At 37.3% G+C, this 16,825-nt stretch overlaps 1 protein-coding gene across 1 annotated transcript; it reads right to left on the bottom strand.

Moving 5' to 3' along the window:
• Positions 1-2,594: 2,594 nt before the first annotated feature.
• LOC139130200 (serine protease FAM111A-like) lies at positions 2,595-16,762 on the bottom strand. The gene is made up of 6 exons (XM_070695948.1): positions 16,715-16,762; positions 13,928-14,004; positions 11,575-11,630; positions 9,951-10,028; positions 7,635-7,727; positions 2,595-6,361 (listed from the first exon to the last, which is right to left on the bottom strand). Exons 2-6 carry the CDS (start codon positions 13,947-13,949, stop codon positions 5,366-5,368), a joined length of 1,245 nt encoding a protein of 414 aa, XP_070552049.1. The 5' UTR covers positions 13,950-14,004; positions 16,715-16,762; the 3' UTR covers positions 2,595-5,365.
• Between the last annotated feature and the right edge of the window lie 63 nt (positions 16,763-16,825).

Raw genomic sequence — 16,825 nt, 5'->3', positions numbered from 1 at the left:
GACAGACAGAGACAGAGACAGACAGAGACAGAGGTTGGAAGAGAGAGGCGGGTTAATATCCTCCAGTCTCTTAACAAAGGTTTCACTTTTGTAACAGACAGTAGCAATTTTTTCATTGCATTTCTTTGTCTGTACAGCCTTAAGCGTGCACTTCACAAATGAAATCAATGTTGGTCCAGTATAAAGTCTATAGAGAGAGCGATTGCCGTATCTTCTACTGATCGACGGGTCATCCGATGAAACATATGATTTTAGGATGATTGTGCTTTCAAACCTATTGAAGACAGTTTTTGTTTGTTTGTTGTTTGTTTTCCACACTACAAAGCACGAAACAAGAAGTATGTATCGCAGGAAAGAAACAAATACTATGATTTCTCTAAGTTTTCCCCAAAAATTAAATAGCAAGAGTGCATCTGTTGATTAAGATGCCAAAATATTACTTTCTTATGACAGAAAGAAGAAAGAAAAGAAAAATTACAAATCTTGGACGAAGACGATAAATTTCACATGACACATGCCTTTGATATACCTTTTGTTATATTGATTTATAAGTTATAAAATGAATAAATATAAGTTAACTCGATACACATACAGCCTAGTAATGATTAGGAAATCAAGCAGGCGACAGGGAAAAACGTATTGTTATATATGTTGAAGAACATTCCAACTGATTCAAATCAGGTAATTCTAGAAAGTGTACACTATTTTGAAATTGCACACTGTTTTGTTTGTTTGATTGTTTTTTTTCTCACCGTGCCAATTTTCATTCATCGTCAGGTCCGCATGGCTTGGTTAGGTAGGCGTAGCATGGTCTACGTAACCCACCTGTGCATGAACGCTCAAGATTAATTCTTAAACATCTCGATACAAGCTTTGAATCGTGGGAACCAATCAAAGCCGCTTTCGATTTTCAAGATAAAATACAATAAAGATGTTGCAAAACATTGCAAAACAATTATATCATACATACATACATCAGTTGCTCCTTCGATGCATCGCTCATGTTCGTATTGCTTAACCTTGCTCGGAGATTGTTGAATGAGATTCCCCTTCCCATCTCTCGACTGTGTGATGACGGCCGGATGAGAACCCCGAAGTGCAGGCTGTATTAAAAAAACCCGCGTGATTAAAGGGTGTATTGAAACTAGAGGTCGGGGTGGCCAGCTTCCATATCTAGTCCTCTCTACGTGTTTACAAACACCTTCTGTTTGACTCGTTATCATGAACTTCTTCTCTGTATCTACACCTAAGGGCTGATAGATGATAATAACTACCTTATTTGACCCCTTTTTGCATGTCCGAGTCGCCCGGTGAAGCCAGAAATACAGTGCGAAGTCTGCAGTTAATGGGACCCCGGGAATACTCGAACGCCTTTGTCGGGTGATTTTCTTTTGGCCACAGACAATTCTTTGTCTTTGCTTGGACTAAGGTGGCAGACCCTCAGTCATTACATTCTGAACGTAGAGCGCGTACGTCAGAGGACATTTATGTGACATTCGCTTTCATTAATCTAAAGTCATCAGTTAAACCATGGCGGTTCTGAGATTATTATAAACAATATTATGCAGCAGAGATTAAAATCTACACAATCATTTAAAGGCTGTGAATTTTATGCATTATTTTTATGATTTTATTTTCAAAAGACAGCTGGTTCGTGTAAATGTGCTAACTGAAAGGCGTATAACAGTAGAAGTATCACTACTCGCTGAAAGGACCTTGTTTACACGTTTTAACAGGGTGAATAATAAACGGGTGCCGTACTCGTAAATGGCGCCCTCACGGAAAAGTAAATATACAAATCATGATCATACCTGAAACAAGAACGATGCCATTTACTTAAATGCATTACAAACGATAGCCAACATTTTGTTGTTGTAATCTTTATTTTCTCTGTCATGTGATTAGTTTTTTTGAAAATTGCAGGAAATCTAAAGTGACAGTTATAATGTTTGAATCGACATGCCACTTTCGACACTTAGAGGCCATGGATAATTAAAACACGCGCACGGTAAACGCAACTTCTGTTTTTAGGGGAGAGGGGGAATGGGCTGTATTTCAATTACCGTGCGCAAAAATCGCATTACAAGTTTTTATATCGCAATCTCGCTACACGTTTTTCTGCATCGCAAAATATTGCGCTATATTGTTTGGCGTGTATCAGGCCAGTACGGCACCGGCCGCTACACCGGCATTCCTTTGACATACACGTGAATCAGTGCACGAGTAAAATATTGTAATAATCATTTTGGATACACTGTTCCATTCATTCTGTTGGATATTGCTGAGAATCAAAGAACACGAGGCTTAAAGCATACTCCAGTGGACAATTATACAGTACTGTTTGATATTTTAATTGATATTGATCCAGAAAATATAAACATCTTACTCTTCTTATGGCTGGAGAATGTAGAAAACCGATGCACAACGCGTTGTTTTCAATATATTATCATTTTCCGCAACTCAATTCTTGTCCGGGCTTAAATTCAGTTATCAAAAACAGTCTTGGACATTACTCAAAATGAATAAAGTTGGAGACAAGTTTACTAGAAGGCAGTTTGATTTTTGGAGTAGTAAAAGACCAGTACTCACGATGATTAATGTGAGGGACAGGTTTAATATAAGGCAGTACCAGTAAAAGAAACAGTAATGTAATTCACAAATACAAGAAAATGTCTAAAAATAATATAAAAATTCATAAAATAATAGTTCAAATGTGCTTGAAAAAATCATCACAGCTAACATTATGTTTAAAAATAAAGTGAAGAATACTGCTGATTCTGAGTGATGAATACTGGAGATACACAACATGTCACACATTGCAATATTTCTCTGTGTGCAACTTAAGGTAGAGTGCGCCTCGGAGACTGATATTTGGGCTCTCAAACTTTTACAATTCTTTCTGATCTGCAGTGTTCCCTCTGAGGTTTCAAGAGGGTGCGCAACTTGAGATACGTCGGATTATTGTCTCACAGCTGGGTCCGTTCATGTATATGCTAATTTACTGAGGTACGTCACAACGTACAATGAACGTTGTGGCAACTGCGCCACCAACAGGCGCTAAACCCGAAACGCGGAAGTAAAATCTACGCCGAGATCGCACATTTCGCCCCGAGTTATCGTTTCCAAAACTAACGATCGAAATGACTGAGACTAAAGTTGCGCAAAACATGAAATTTCACTGCGAGAGCAGTCGGAGAGACTGCGCAATTGGCGCGCAAATAAGCCTTAGCGGGAACACTGCTGATCTGCCACTTGTGGGGGCTCATTTTGAAGCTCATTGAGTAAGAAAAACTTTAACGTTCTTAGATTTTTGAAAATCGATTTTCTTTCTCTCTATAGAGAAACACGTGGGCGGCAGCCATTTTGAATTTCATATATCAATAAACTTTAGGTAATTTGTCTCTCTAGTGCAAACATGTGCACGGTAACCCAAGATTTTTATTTTTGATTTTGAAAGTGAATGGTTGAAAGATTCTTTGAGGAAATTTTGAGCGAAAGTATAAGTCTTTTCATTTCGAGGTGCATACTACCTTAATATATCGACAAAATGAATAATGTAGTATTACATCGAACAGTATACAGTAAGTAAGTAAGTAAAAGTAACATTTATACAACGCCTGAATCAAAAACAAATTGTTCTAAGGCGCTTTTTAAAGGAATTTGAACAAAAAGCAACAGTAAAAAGTGTGCTATAAAAGAAAGGTTAAAACTTCAGAAATTAAAAAAAACTGACACTGGTCTAAAAATAAGCTTCCCTGAAAAGGTACGTCTTAACACTACGTTTAAAAGATGAAACTGTTTGACATTGCTTAATTTCCAATGGAAGATCATTCCACAGTTCTGGTGCTGCATGACTATCATCCAATGCCAACAAACCTTTTGCTGTTTTTATCAATGACTGTTGAACCTTGAAGGCGAACCGTCATTTATTTACAGAATGAGGTTCGGAGGAATGGGGTGACGTCATTTAAAAATAGGACCAGTAGAGGAAAGAGAAAAACGGTTAAGCTTACGAGTGGAGATTAAATCGACATAAGTTCATAATCCAAATATCCGATTAGTTGTTACAGTTGTGTTATTTGATAAGTAATTAATAATATGACTTAAAATAATAATTACAGACATGTAAGAAGAAACCTCACAGTAGTGTCTACAGGGCCTTCACTGTGTTTTAAAATCCATTTTGCAAAGTATAAATGGATGCTCAGGTTCCTAAAGAATTCGTTACAAAAATGAAAATTAAAACAGTCGCGATATTTTTGTAATGGAAAATACAAGCTTAACATCTTGCTACTGTACATTCGAACCAAAAATATTATATGCATTGAAATAATGAATGGCTTTCTACTGTTGTAAAAGTCTAACTTAAATGTGCGGTCACAATATCCTAATACAATCCTAAAAACTGTGTAGTAAATTATAGAAATTTTGCTTGTACTAATAAAACTGGAACCTTAATCAAATAATATTAATAAGAAACACAATACATTTTCTATTGAAGGAAGAGTATCATACTAATCTTTACGGTCGTGATACGGGTTTCGCAGACTTTGGTCGTATGGCAGAAGGGTCCCAGCGTCTGAAGGTCCGAAAAACCCGTACTAGGGCCATAAAAGTTTTATCATATACCGTAAGGAATGGTAAATATATAGTTAACATAATATACAGCATTGTTTTGGAGTTGAAAATGTATGGGATATCAAAAATTCATCGCAATTTGTGTTAATTTTTCGGAAAAGCGTGATCGTTTTCTGTCCCGGGTCATTACACATAATGGCGTCTTGTGTTCACCCGCGGAGAATTTTTAGGACACCAAAAGCAACATACCATGGGTGACTAAGAGCGATCCAGGCTGAAATCGCGATGTAAGAAGCTTAGGACAAAAGTGTTCATTAAGCACACACTTCGTGTACACTGGATTTCATTAGAATAAAGAAAGGTTAACCACGGTTACGGGCGCGGCTCCACTGTCGCCACTTAGGGACGTTTTCCTAATGTTGCGCTGGCTTTTTGTGCGCATGGAACGTTTTCGGATAGCAACGCGCGTAGTATTAGAATGGAGACAGTTTAGTAACGCACGTGATTGCCCTATTTTGACGCAATGTGCCTGAATTCCATTTTTGATGCGCAATAAACAACTTCCGGGAGACCAACAACTTGCACATTTCGAAATTGGCGGTTTGCCTGTATCTGCGCCCTACTGGTCGTACGTGAGACGCTGTGACGAGCGAAAAACTTATTCGACACGTTCATCCAAATTTGGGCAGGCCGGGGCGTGATACGTAAAAAATTGCAAGAGCGCTTTCCTCCATAGCTTTATGCCGGCACGTGAGTTTAGGTATATTATTATAATGACTAAAATATTTTACTCAGTTGATCCATGCACAGACGGGAGTAAGTGTCCGTGATTAGGAAACAAATCTATAAAGATGCTTCTCATTTGCTGATATACATCGATGTTATCGCTTGTATGTTTTTGCCGGATTTGATGCACAATATGGTTTATTATCTTTGTCATTGCTACACCCTGTTCAAATTCACTTCGCCTCGCTTCACGTCGATAAAATCCTCGGACGTGAATACCAAGAAGGTCTCCGCTGTAGCTAAAGATAGGAGATCCCGAAGAGCCGTACGTCATATTTGTATGGTACAGCGTTCGCCTTGAATCGCAAGCTTGCATGACATCACTTGGAGGCATGCCCTGCAGTTTGAATATAGCCGGCAAGTTTTGTATTTCGTCAACTTTCCCAACACATCGCACGTCTATCTGCAAGTGTTGTCCGTTAGGGTGCCCCATTATACAAAATCTCGAGGACAGCGATGGAAATTTACTGATGAATATGCCAAGGGGTGCCGGTAAATCGTTTGGACTTGCGCCCACTTCAAAAATTGCAAAATCTAAATCATTGAGCTCACTGGCAAATGTGCACTCAATCTCGTTTCCCTTCAAATTCAACGAAACGTATTCTCGATTCTCGTAGCTTCCTTCACAAAAATTAAAATAGATTTTAACCTCACTTAGGCCAAATCTACACTTCTCCTGATCTCTCTCTATCTGGTCCAGTACATGGAAATTTGTCATAACAAAATTACGCCCCATTCGAAAGACCGTAGCGTTCCTGAACCCGCTTTGAGGAGTAGGCCATCTAATGATGCCAACAGATCGCTGGTACTTGTTAAGAGTATCCATCATCATGCTCTCTTCTGTAGTGCTGTAACTTCTCTGTAATCTCTCGATTATCTTTGATTTCAGATTACTCGGTATTTCAGTACTTTTTATACACTCTTCCAGCAGTTCATCTTCTTCATCGTCACCTTCCGATGGAATGCAAAGATTACAGGATTCCTGACTGTCTTTTTTCTGCAAGGGAAAATTGCGGTGATTACAGTAATCTACTATCATTACGTATAGGACATAACATCATCTCTCATCGTGTGTAGGACATTACATCATCCACAGCAGGTCGTATCATCAGACGTAAGAGAGAAAATTACTGATGTAGAGGGTTTAACACGAATGCTGATATATTGAAAACATTCAACGGGTACTCATTTTTACAATTCTCTGTCTCCTTAAACGCTCAACACTTTGCAGCCTGATCCCTGGTAATCTATGACAGCATGACAGAGAATTTCATTTGATAATCAGTCATTTTCAGTCACAGGTCTTTTCCGTCGTATAACTGCTTCCTATTTTGTGCTCCGCTGTCAACGAAGCGGAGCTTATCAAATAGGCTGATTTTCCGTCTTCCTCCGTCGTCGCCGCCGTCCGTCCGTCGTCCGTCAACAATTACCCCCTTCTCTGAAACCGCAATTCGGACTGCTTTAAAATTTGATATGCAGTTCACTTATGGTGACCTCACTTAAGTTTGTTCAAATCGTGGTTGAAATTTGTATTTGCGGGGCATTTTTGCCGTTTTTGGTTTAAAAAATCTTCTTCTCTGAAACAGTAAGTCCGATTGCTTTGAAATTTGATGTGTAATTACTTAGGGTGACTTCAGGCAGATTTGTTCAAATCGCGGTGAAATTTGCCTATTTGTATTTTTAAGGAATTTTGTCATTTTTGGTACAAAATCTTGTTTCATCAAAAGCGCTCGTCTGACAGCTTTGATATTTAGTATACAGTTTTATCGGTACGAGCAAAAGGTGATATATTCAAATTATGATGAAATCTACAATATTGTAATTTTGGGGTAATTTTTACCATTTTTAGTCAAATTTGTTTCTCCAAAAAGAACTGGTCTGATAATTTCGAAATATTGGTATAAAGTTCCTTCAGATGAACCAAATGTAATATATTGAAATTTTGATGAAATCTGCGATTTTTTTGGTCAAAAAATTTATTTCTAAAAAAGTACTGGTTTGATAGCTTTGAAATTTGGAATACAGATTTCTACAGATGAACTTTATGTAATACATCAAAATTATAATTAAATCTGCAATTTTGTATATTTGGGACAATTTATACCATTTGTTGTCAAAACGTTTCCAAGCACCAAATGACATTAGCCAGTAATAGAAGGCATAGAAATGTTCAATCAGTTTGGCCGTGATTTGTCTTGGACGTATCCAGAAGAACTAAGTAGCAAGTAACGTAATCACATTTTATGAATTCAAAGTTGTGAAATACTTACCGCCATGTAACCCGTTTCTGGAGGTAGCAACGGGCTGACCTGTGCAACTGGCGATTTGGCAAGATTGACTTTGGTACTTTCATCGTAAAAAGCCTAGGAAAATATAGAAAACGAAAGTTTTATAGCGATCTAGGAATTTTTGTTCTATGCTCTATTTTAACGTTCACGGAGAGGGACTGATTCATGGAAGATGATGAAACATGGCATGGAAAATGGAAGATGATGAAACGTGGCATGGAAAATGGAAGATAATGAAACATGGTATGGAGAATGGAAGATGCTAAAACATGGCATGGAAAATGGAAGATGATGAAACATTTATGCAAAATGGAAGACGCTAAAACATTGCATAGAAAACGGAAGATGCTGAAATATGGCATGGAAAATGGAAGATGATGAAACATGGCATGGAAAATGGAAGATGATGAAACGTGGCATGGAAAATGGAAGATGCTGAAGCATGGCATGGAAAATGGAAGATGATGTAACAAGGCATGATAAATGGAAGATGCTGAAACACTGCATGGAAAATAGAGGTGTTGAAACATGGCATTTAAAATGGGAGATAATGAAACATGGCATGGAAAATTGAAGATGCTGAAACATGACATGGAAAATGGAAGATGGTGAAATATGGCATGAAAAATGGAAGATGATGAAACATGACATGAAAAGTGAAAAGATGGTGAAACATGTCATGCAAAATGGAGGACGCTGAAACATTGCATAGAAAACGGAAGATGCTGAAATATGGCATAAGAAATGGAAGATGATGAAACATGACATGGAAAATTGAAGATATTTAAACATGTCATGGAAAATGGAGGATGCTAGAAGATGGCATGGAAAATTGAAGATGCTGAAATAGGGGCATTGAAAATGGAAGATGATGAAACATGTCATGGAAAATTGAAGATGCTGAAACATGGCATGGAAATGAAAGAAACATGGCACGGAAAATGGAAAATGCTGAAACATGGCATGGAAAATGAAGATGCTGAAACACGGCATATGGAAGATGGCAAAGAATAATTGCAATATGTATTTTCAATTTCCGATAGTTCCAAATCGTAAATTCAAAATTTCTTGTATCCTCAAGCCCCGACCCCGAGAGTGCATTCTTAGTCCTATAGAAAGCTTGTCAACATCAATGATATGGATATGCCAAACAAGCGCTGCCTTTGCAACAACAGCAACAATATATATTTTCCTAAAGGCTCAAAATATTGGGGTTGCGTCTTTGTTGAAAAGTGACACCTGTACAGAAAATTCTAATTTGGAGTTTCAAATTTTAATCCAATCAAAAATGGAAGTATCCATCCTTTCTATCTTGAATGTGTGTTCAATCATCTGTCCCGATGAACGACGAAATTAGATCAACGGCAGGGACAACGGGGACATGGCAATGGCAAATATCACGTGATACCATTTCCACTCTGTTCTGAGGATGCTTTTAGTTTTTATGAGGGATTTAATCGACCGTGGAACAGGAGGGTTGCTTTTGGTCGAAGAACAAATAATGCATTATTTGAACATTTAATAGGACTAAACCGATCCAATGTGTCATCACAGTTCCTGCACATACAGACGCTTTAGTAACTTTCATCGATGACTTTGGACTATAATCTCCCGCCTAAACTTTGTTTTTCCTTTGGTTTTCTGTTGTGTTCGTTGCATACGCTTTATATGTAATTGCTACAGTTGTGTTACAGTTGGCGCCGCGCCCTTTCTCACGGCGCGTTCAGCAATAAACCTCATGTGTTCATAGCATGAACTCGTGTCTTTCGTAGTTCTGTGTAAATGTCAGACAAGAACCTTGATCATAAACCCTAAGCCACAACATTTTTCACAAAAATACATCTGGGAAAGCCATATTTTGCAAAAAGTGACAAGTGACCCGTGCGGGACTCGAACTCACATTCTCTGAAAACATTTCGGATGCTCTACCAACTGAGCTGATGGATCAGTCGCTCCTCTCTCTTAGATGGGGCTCTGTGTGTAGTAGTGAGTTTGGCTAAACTCATCACCTAATTTGATTGTCTAAGGATCCTACAGCGTTCGCCAGGGAGTCGCATAGAAACCGCCAACTTAGGAATCGATATTTGAAATTATGACTCACCTTACCAAACGATGTATTATTTTTACCACAGAAAGGCGAAAATTCCGTTAAATGTTTTATTTTCTCACAGAAAGGCGAAAATTCTGTTCATGAAATGAGAAAAACAACTACTACTGCTACACTGCCGTTGATGATGATGATAACAAAAAACAATAGCAGCAGCAGCTGCAACAACGACGACAAATTCTGTTACTGACCTGAAATCGTGAAATCTGATCATCAGTTTTACTTTCCTTTGTCTGTTCGCTGCAAGGCTGGCTGAGTTCAGTGCGGGCCTGCATTAAATAAAGCAATACTCAGCTTATGAACATACTATGTAAATACCAACAGTGTTCCTAGATGTTTATATTATAAAATAAAATAATAAATAAAATAACTCAGCATGACGAAGACAGGAAATGTTTTTAAGTTATCACTGAATCAGTAGTACCTGTCTAAATGGGTTAAGCAAAGACAGGTGCGCACACATACACCAGTAAAGGCGATTTACACCAATGCTTGCCAAAATTGTGTGTAATATGTTGTCGTTGTTGTCAACACGAGACATTTTCTTCTCTCTATGGGGCGACGTCAAAAGTTCAATGTAGGATAAAAAACTTAATTCCCTTAGTTTCCCCCAACCCCCCCCCACCCCCCTAGAAATTTAATTGACTTATTGAACCTGTTGCCAGGCTCTATCTATGTAAAGCGAAGCTAAGGATCAGTCAATTTAGGGGTGAAATAAAGTAATGCATCGTTAAGGCCCCACTAGCTGTAACTCTTGAAATTTGTTGACGTCAAATTATCTACCTATTCTTTCCTCTCTGAAATCTACCCTCTGAAGAGATGAGCTTTTACTGCATTAGGAAACCATTCCTTTCAGAAACATTTGACATGTAATTAAAATTTTATTAACGGTCATTTTGATTTCCTGGTATTTTCAAAATTGGTAAATTAAAAAGGAATCAGAACATACAATGTCATAGTTGAAAACATTCACCCTTGTGGATTACAGTTTGGACTACGCTGTGCAGTTTATATGAAGATTTAAATGCAGATATGCATAGTATCAAGGGTTTTAGCTTTTCTGCATGGGGCTGTGATTTAATGTTTGGGCGAACATTTAATCGCAGTGTAATCTTTATCTTGTTCAAAATTGCATATATAGCCCCGGCAGTGTGTACACAGACCTAAATGACTACATTGTCACAAACTTATTTTAGTCTGAAAGTAAAATCATAAAAATAATGCTAAAAGATACAGCTAGTGGGGCTTAAGATTGGGAACACACTTTGTGTTTCATCCAATGTAAATACAACATACTAACAACAAACTTGAAGTTTATCAATGAATGAACAAGAACAACAACAATAAAGTCCAGGTTTCTCCTTCCAGAGGCATAAAAACTATCTCATCTGTCCTGGTGGTTGTAACAACTCAGTTCACACTGCTCCATTCAGGCGGACTACACATGCACCAGAAATGTAGCAAGATATAATTAAAAATAAATTCCGAGTGCAACCAGAAACAGTAGAGAAACTACCGTCTATGGTGCAACAGAAGCCAACAGCCTGCATTGTTTACACTAACTAGGCCAGGTGCAGCTCTGCACCGTGTTAAAACAACTCCCTCCGCTGGATTCAACACGAAAGTGTGCATTTCTGCTCTATTTTTTCAAAATATTCATTCCCCTGGCAATTTTACCTTAAATCGATTTGTAGGATAGAAACTTTTTAGGTCAAAACCCCCCACCCCCAAACTAAAAGAATTAAGTTTTTTATCCTTCATTGAACTTTTGATCTTCTCTCTAATTATCTGAAGTATTGATTTGAAAAAAATTACCGTCAGGTCCTCCTCTTCAAAGTCGCTAGTCTTGCGTTTAGGAATACGACCTCTTTCTGAAATTATCAAAATCGAGTAATTGTATTTTACTAGATCAATCTAACATTATATTATTATTATGACATCATGCCGTGTGTCTTTGATATTTTCATAGGGCAATTAGAGCCAAAATAATCGGTATGTGGGGAGTTTTAATAACAAAAAAGATATTCACAAACATTTTGCAAGATACGACCAAAAGTGTTATTCAACTTTCTCCGTGGCCGGTATGAGAAAGTGGTGCAGATACTAAACAGAAACTAGGACGGCCCATATAGATCTTAATCATAATCGAACACAGTGCTTTCAGCTCTACTCGTTCTACACGATATATTGACCATTTAGGTAGAATGCGATTCGGGGACACATATTCAGACCTCATTTTTTCTAATAGGCTACTTGTCGGGGCTCGTTTTAAAGCCCTTAGAGTAAGAAGAATTTTAATCGCCTTATTTTCACGGAAATCAGATTTTTTCTTAAAATCCCTTATCCCTTAAATTCCTACGGTCATTTTTAATTTCACATGTCTAAGGTATTTAAACGTCAAAGTTAACATCTTATTGTTGTTCAGCATTACTTTTTTTGCATATTTTCTTTCTGTTGTGGAAGACTGGCCTTATGTTTGTGATATATGTTTCACTTAGAACATTTATTCGATTGAAGGGAAACATCAACATTCAGCTTTTCTACACGGGGAATGTTCATCTTCATCCGATGTATTTTCGGAACTACTTGAAATCTAACTCAATAGATTAAGAAACTTTTCACCAGATATTATCGCTGTACAGCGGGTTTTTGTAATACCTATATTCATGTCCTTTTTGGTAACATTACAAACAAGCCTTAAAGGGGCTGTTATTCTCTTTTACCTACAAACAATTGACCAAGCTGATAATTAATTCAATGCTATACTATTTAAATACTCATTATCAAAATAAACTCATGCGTCAATATGGGATTGAGGACAGTCCCTTTATATAATTTTCACGCATGTGCATTGTAAATATTGTCTCATGGTTCCTGTTTCACTACTCTTAAATTCTTTTTCCTGCTTTCTCCCGCAATAGCAGAGTGGGCAATCGCTATTTGGATTGACATGTTTGAAATTTATATGCTTCTTGTCAGTCATAGACAGAAAAGAGTAATTTCCGGGACAGGCCAATCATTCCTCTTTCAAGTGTGTTAATATGATTGATTGATTTTATGGTTGTCTCGAAAGTTGTTGCTGGAATTCGCACTTTAAAGAGTGTTGCAGTCTAAAGTCGCTTAAAAGAAGAGGAACTTGATACGGCTGAAAAAGCTTCCAAGGAAAATACCCGGCGCGGGCTCTTAGACTGCAGACGTCCAAAACTTTTCTGTATCTCAGTCCTTTTGAAGTAGGATAGTCTATTTAAGGTAATATGCGCCTCGAAAATGCAAGACTTTAATTTTTGTCCAAATTTTCCTTAAAGAATATTTCAATCATTCTCTTTCAAAATCAAGAATAGAAACTGGGGTCACCGTGCAAACTTGGGAACTAGAAAAACAAATTACTCAAGATTTACCGATATTTGAAATGCAAAATGGCCGTGTTAACTCTATGGAGAAAATGAACCCCAACAAGTGGTAGGTCAGAAAAGAATTGAAAAAGATTGAGAGTCTGAATATCTGTCCCCGAGGTGTATTCTACCTTAAGAGTCAGTGTCGCACAGTGTTCAAAATCATCGATATTTTCCAACAGCCCTTAGTCAAAACTTTTCATTTGCCCTCAACATTAAGTGAAGGATTTGCACTGCTCATATCGTAGCCAGTATCTATTACCGGTATTTTCTAACAAATCTCTACAACATGAACTAGTTCACTTTGATGCGAGCAACTGCTCCCGAGAAAGGTGTAAGCGAAGTCTTTAGGTGTTAAATACAACGCTAGCTAATATTTTATGCATTACTCTAGTACGAACGATTACCTGATTTTGACTATGCTTCTTGTATGCTAATGGAATAAGAGTTATTCATTCAGATCAGGATAGTGTAATACCCGCCGACAACGACAACCAGGAACAATATGCGTACCGGGACGATCACGAACCAAACTACCACAAGAGCACGTCACATGACAATAGCATTGTAGCATCTGTTCTATTCTCCGAACAGTTGATGCAAGGATATTGTTTCCAAAAATTCAGTATTCGAATTAATTCTTTTTCCACTGCTGCCAATGAAGAGAGTCAGCTTACAACAGAAGTCTTGGCACTATTACAACTTTACATAACATTTAAATTCTTGAATATTAAAAACAACTTGAGTAATATATCTCATCGATCTATATAGCTTACCTTTCTCAATTTCCCGTTCCATTGTGGCTTTCCTCAAAGTCTGTAGTGAAATCTTGCTTTATCAGTGGCGCAGCTTACTGAAATATACAAACAAAGAGATTAAAGACGTTGTAGTAAACAGAGTGTAAATATATCCTGAGAGTACCACGGCTACTGTACACTCATCACTGCCATAACAACAGTTGGTATGAGCATCGAACTAACATAATTTTTCTTTGGGCGTACGTATTTGTTGAACTACATATCATGGGAAATGATTGCCTATTGCTTACAAACATCACAATTGTAAACTTAACAACTTCGAAGTTGGTCAAAGCAAAATGCATAATGTAATCCAATAATGCACAATCTTCATCGGGGAGTCTCATACCCAGTAAAATAATGATTTTACTTTTCGCCAGCATTGCCACCGTCAAGATGATTTTAACAGCAAGTGCAGCTACGTACTATGACTTCTAAAGGTTTCATGCAGTATGAACAAGTACATACATGGTATCCTTTCAAACATTACAAGTAGCACTCACACAAATTGCTACAGGTGCGCATACAGCACCTGATATATTTGTTGATCATAGGGAACTTTTGATAGTGAGGGAACCATTATTATTACGGTTTTGGGGTCGGAGGAATATGACAGGGGCCACTCAAAATATTGACTACTTCAAGGGGGCGGTTATTCAAAATGTAGAGAAAGAAAGAGGCTTACTCAATTTTTTTGTGCGAAATAAACTGAAACACCTCTTAGATTGCACAACTGCACAAGTCAATATTTCTAAAAAAAATTGATGCGAGAGGTGGATACACCCCGTCTCGTGCTTTCCACTCTTTGGGTGTTCTAACACTTTTACTAGTAAAAGAAAAATTGAAAACACCTCTCAGATTGCACCATACTGCACCATTGCTCACATCAATTCTTCAAATTTTTCACAGGATCTAGGACAAAACTGAACTGTTTTGAATTCATCCTTTATTATCACAGAAACATATATTTTCATTGACTTCAGTTCAATAACCATTTTGAAAACCAACGTGACCATACCATATTCAGGCTGTACATTAAAAGCTGGCAGTTGGAGAAATAACACACGAAGGTCACATATTTTGCATTCCTGCACATTCTTTGGTCTTCAATTTCTTGCAAACTGAGAACTGTTTTTAAAAAATGTCTTGACATTTTTTGTTGTTAAATATTGTGACTCAAACACTGATCTTGCAAAAATGTAATAAAAATATCATTGTTCAATGTTATTTTCAAACAATCTTACCGAGTGCAAAATAAATTGAAACACTTCTCAAATTGCACTATTACACACATCCATTCCTCAAAATTTTCAAAGCTTGCGTGTTTCTACGCATATTGCAGTTTCTGTAAATTGAAACTGTTGTCATAAGTTTGTAATTTCACTGAGAAATTTATGATTAACATTATGAAAAATATTCACCACAGATTAACTTCAAAGGTCATTATGTATGCGAATATGTAATTAGCTGAAATAAAAACACTATATTTCTATGACTGCTGTCATTGTATCACCACTTTATATAGCACGTGTATTTGCCTTTGGTAAAGTCCTTCAAGCTATTTATGCCAAACTGTGAAAGTTCATTAGGTATGCAAATTAGCTGACATGAAAATGCAAAATGGTCATATTGGTTTCATAAACGTTTGTAAGTCTTTACAGTCCTAATTTGGAAAGTTATGAGATAAATAGGGAAATTAGTAAGTAGCTGGTGTTAAAATTCCCAAACGAACTGCAAAAAATATTTTATGAGTATCTTCAATGTACATAGCATGTTTTGGTAGCTTTGATCATGTCTATCCAGATATATATCCCTCGTTAGAAAATTGCATTAAATATGAAAATGAGTTATTTGTTTCCCTAAAAACACGTTTTCCAGGGATGTTATTCATATATCATATTATCTAGCAATTTACATAGCAAATTTCGTCAATTCCGATCGCGTCAATCCAGACATATCCATGTATCCCTAATTAGGAAATTTCATTATATATGTAAATTAGCAATTTGCGAATTTGCCATCCTTAAGTATCTTTTACCGCTGACATATCAGTTCTTGCCATTTGCAAATTTAATATCCCATTCTGATCCAATGGGCCGTTCTTGAGATACCGCGCCAACAGACAGACGACCGATGTTTTAATTCAAAACCACACTGACATCCGCCGTCGAGCAGTCATAACATAACCCCTCTCATCAACAAGGTCAAAACCAGGGTGACGCCATTCCTGGGCCGAAGAAAGTGACCAGACCGTAATCCATAGATTTTCACAAATCCACCGTTTGAATTTTAAGAGAATGGTTTAACTTCCCTTGACAAGTATTAAGACTGGACAATTTTCATCTTGCAGAATGCACTGTTTCAAAACAAAAATGGCGTCTCTTCAAACCTGCCTCTTTGTAAAAGCAATTAATCAGTCTAGGATAGAAACTCCCGACCTCTGTGATAATATTTCTTCAACAGATGTCACACACATAGTTTACATAACATATCAAAAGTCAAGTCTTAATCTACCATGGTCATATTACAAAGTTACTTGTTTGCGAGAATCATCAGCTTTTTACGCGATTCATTCAATGACAGTTTGCCACGTATCTGCAAGGAATCGCCATTGTGTCTAAATGTACGTCCTACGCACTTAAATGAATAAGCTTGTAAAGGCACCCCATCCTGTTTGAAAATGAACAACGTTAATGTTTAGTTCAACATAAAGTATCTCACTAAAACAAAAAAAATATGTCGAAATGTTAGTCAGATTGTACTTACACAAATATAATGGCAGAGTTGACTGTGCTGAAGTGGCACGTGATTTCTAGTGTTAATCTGATTGGTCTTCAACAATCCTATGCCACATGTATACTACTTCACAGTAGGCTA

The sequence above is a fragment of the Ptychodera flava genome, chromosome 3 (assembly GCF_041260155.1).
Source record: "Ptychodera flava strain L36383 chromosome 3, AS_Pfla_20210202, whole genome shotgun sequence".
In the NCBI taxonomy this organism is placed as follows: Eukaryota; Metazoa; Hemichordata; class Enteropneusta; family Ptychoderidae; genus Ptychodera; species Ptychodera flava.
Note: the sequence above shows the minus strand (reverse complement) of the source record. Positions and strands in the feature narration are given on the sequence as shown.

Bases quoted from the DNA above. Each gene is read 5' to 3' on its own strand.
- LOC139130200 (XM_070695948.1), bottom strand. From the start codon at position 13,949: ATGGAACGGGAAATTGAGAAAG. The intron at 11,631-13,927 runs GTAAGCTATATA...TGATAATTTCAG, and splicing joins GGAACGGGAAATTGAGAAAG to AAAGAGGTCGTATTCCTAAA. The intron at 10,029-11,574 runs GTAATTTTTTTC...TATTTAATGCAG, and splicing joins TTGAAGAGGAGGACCTGACG to GCCCGCACTGAACTCAGCCA.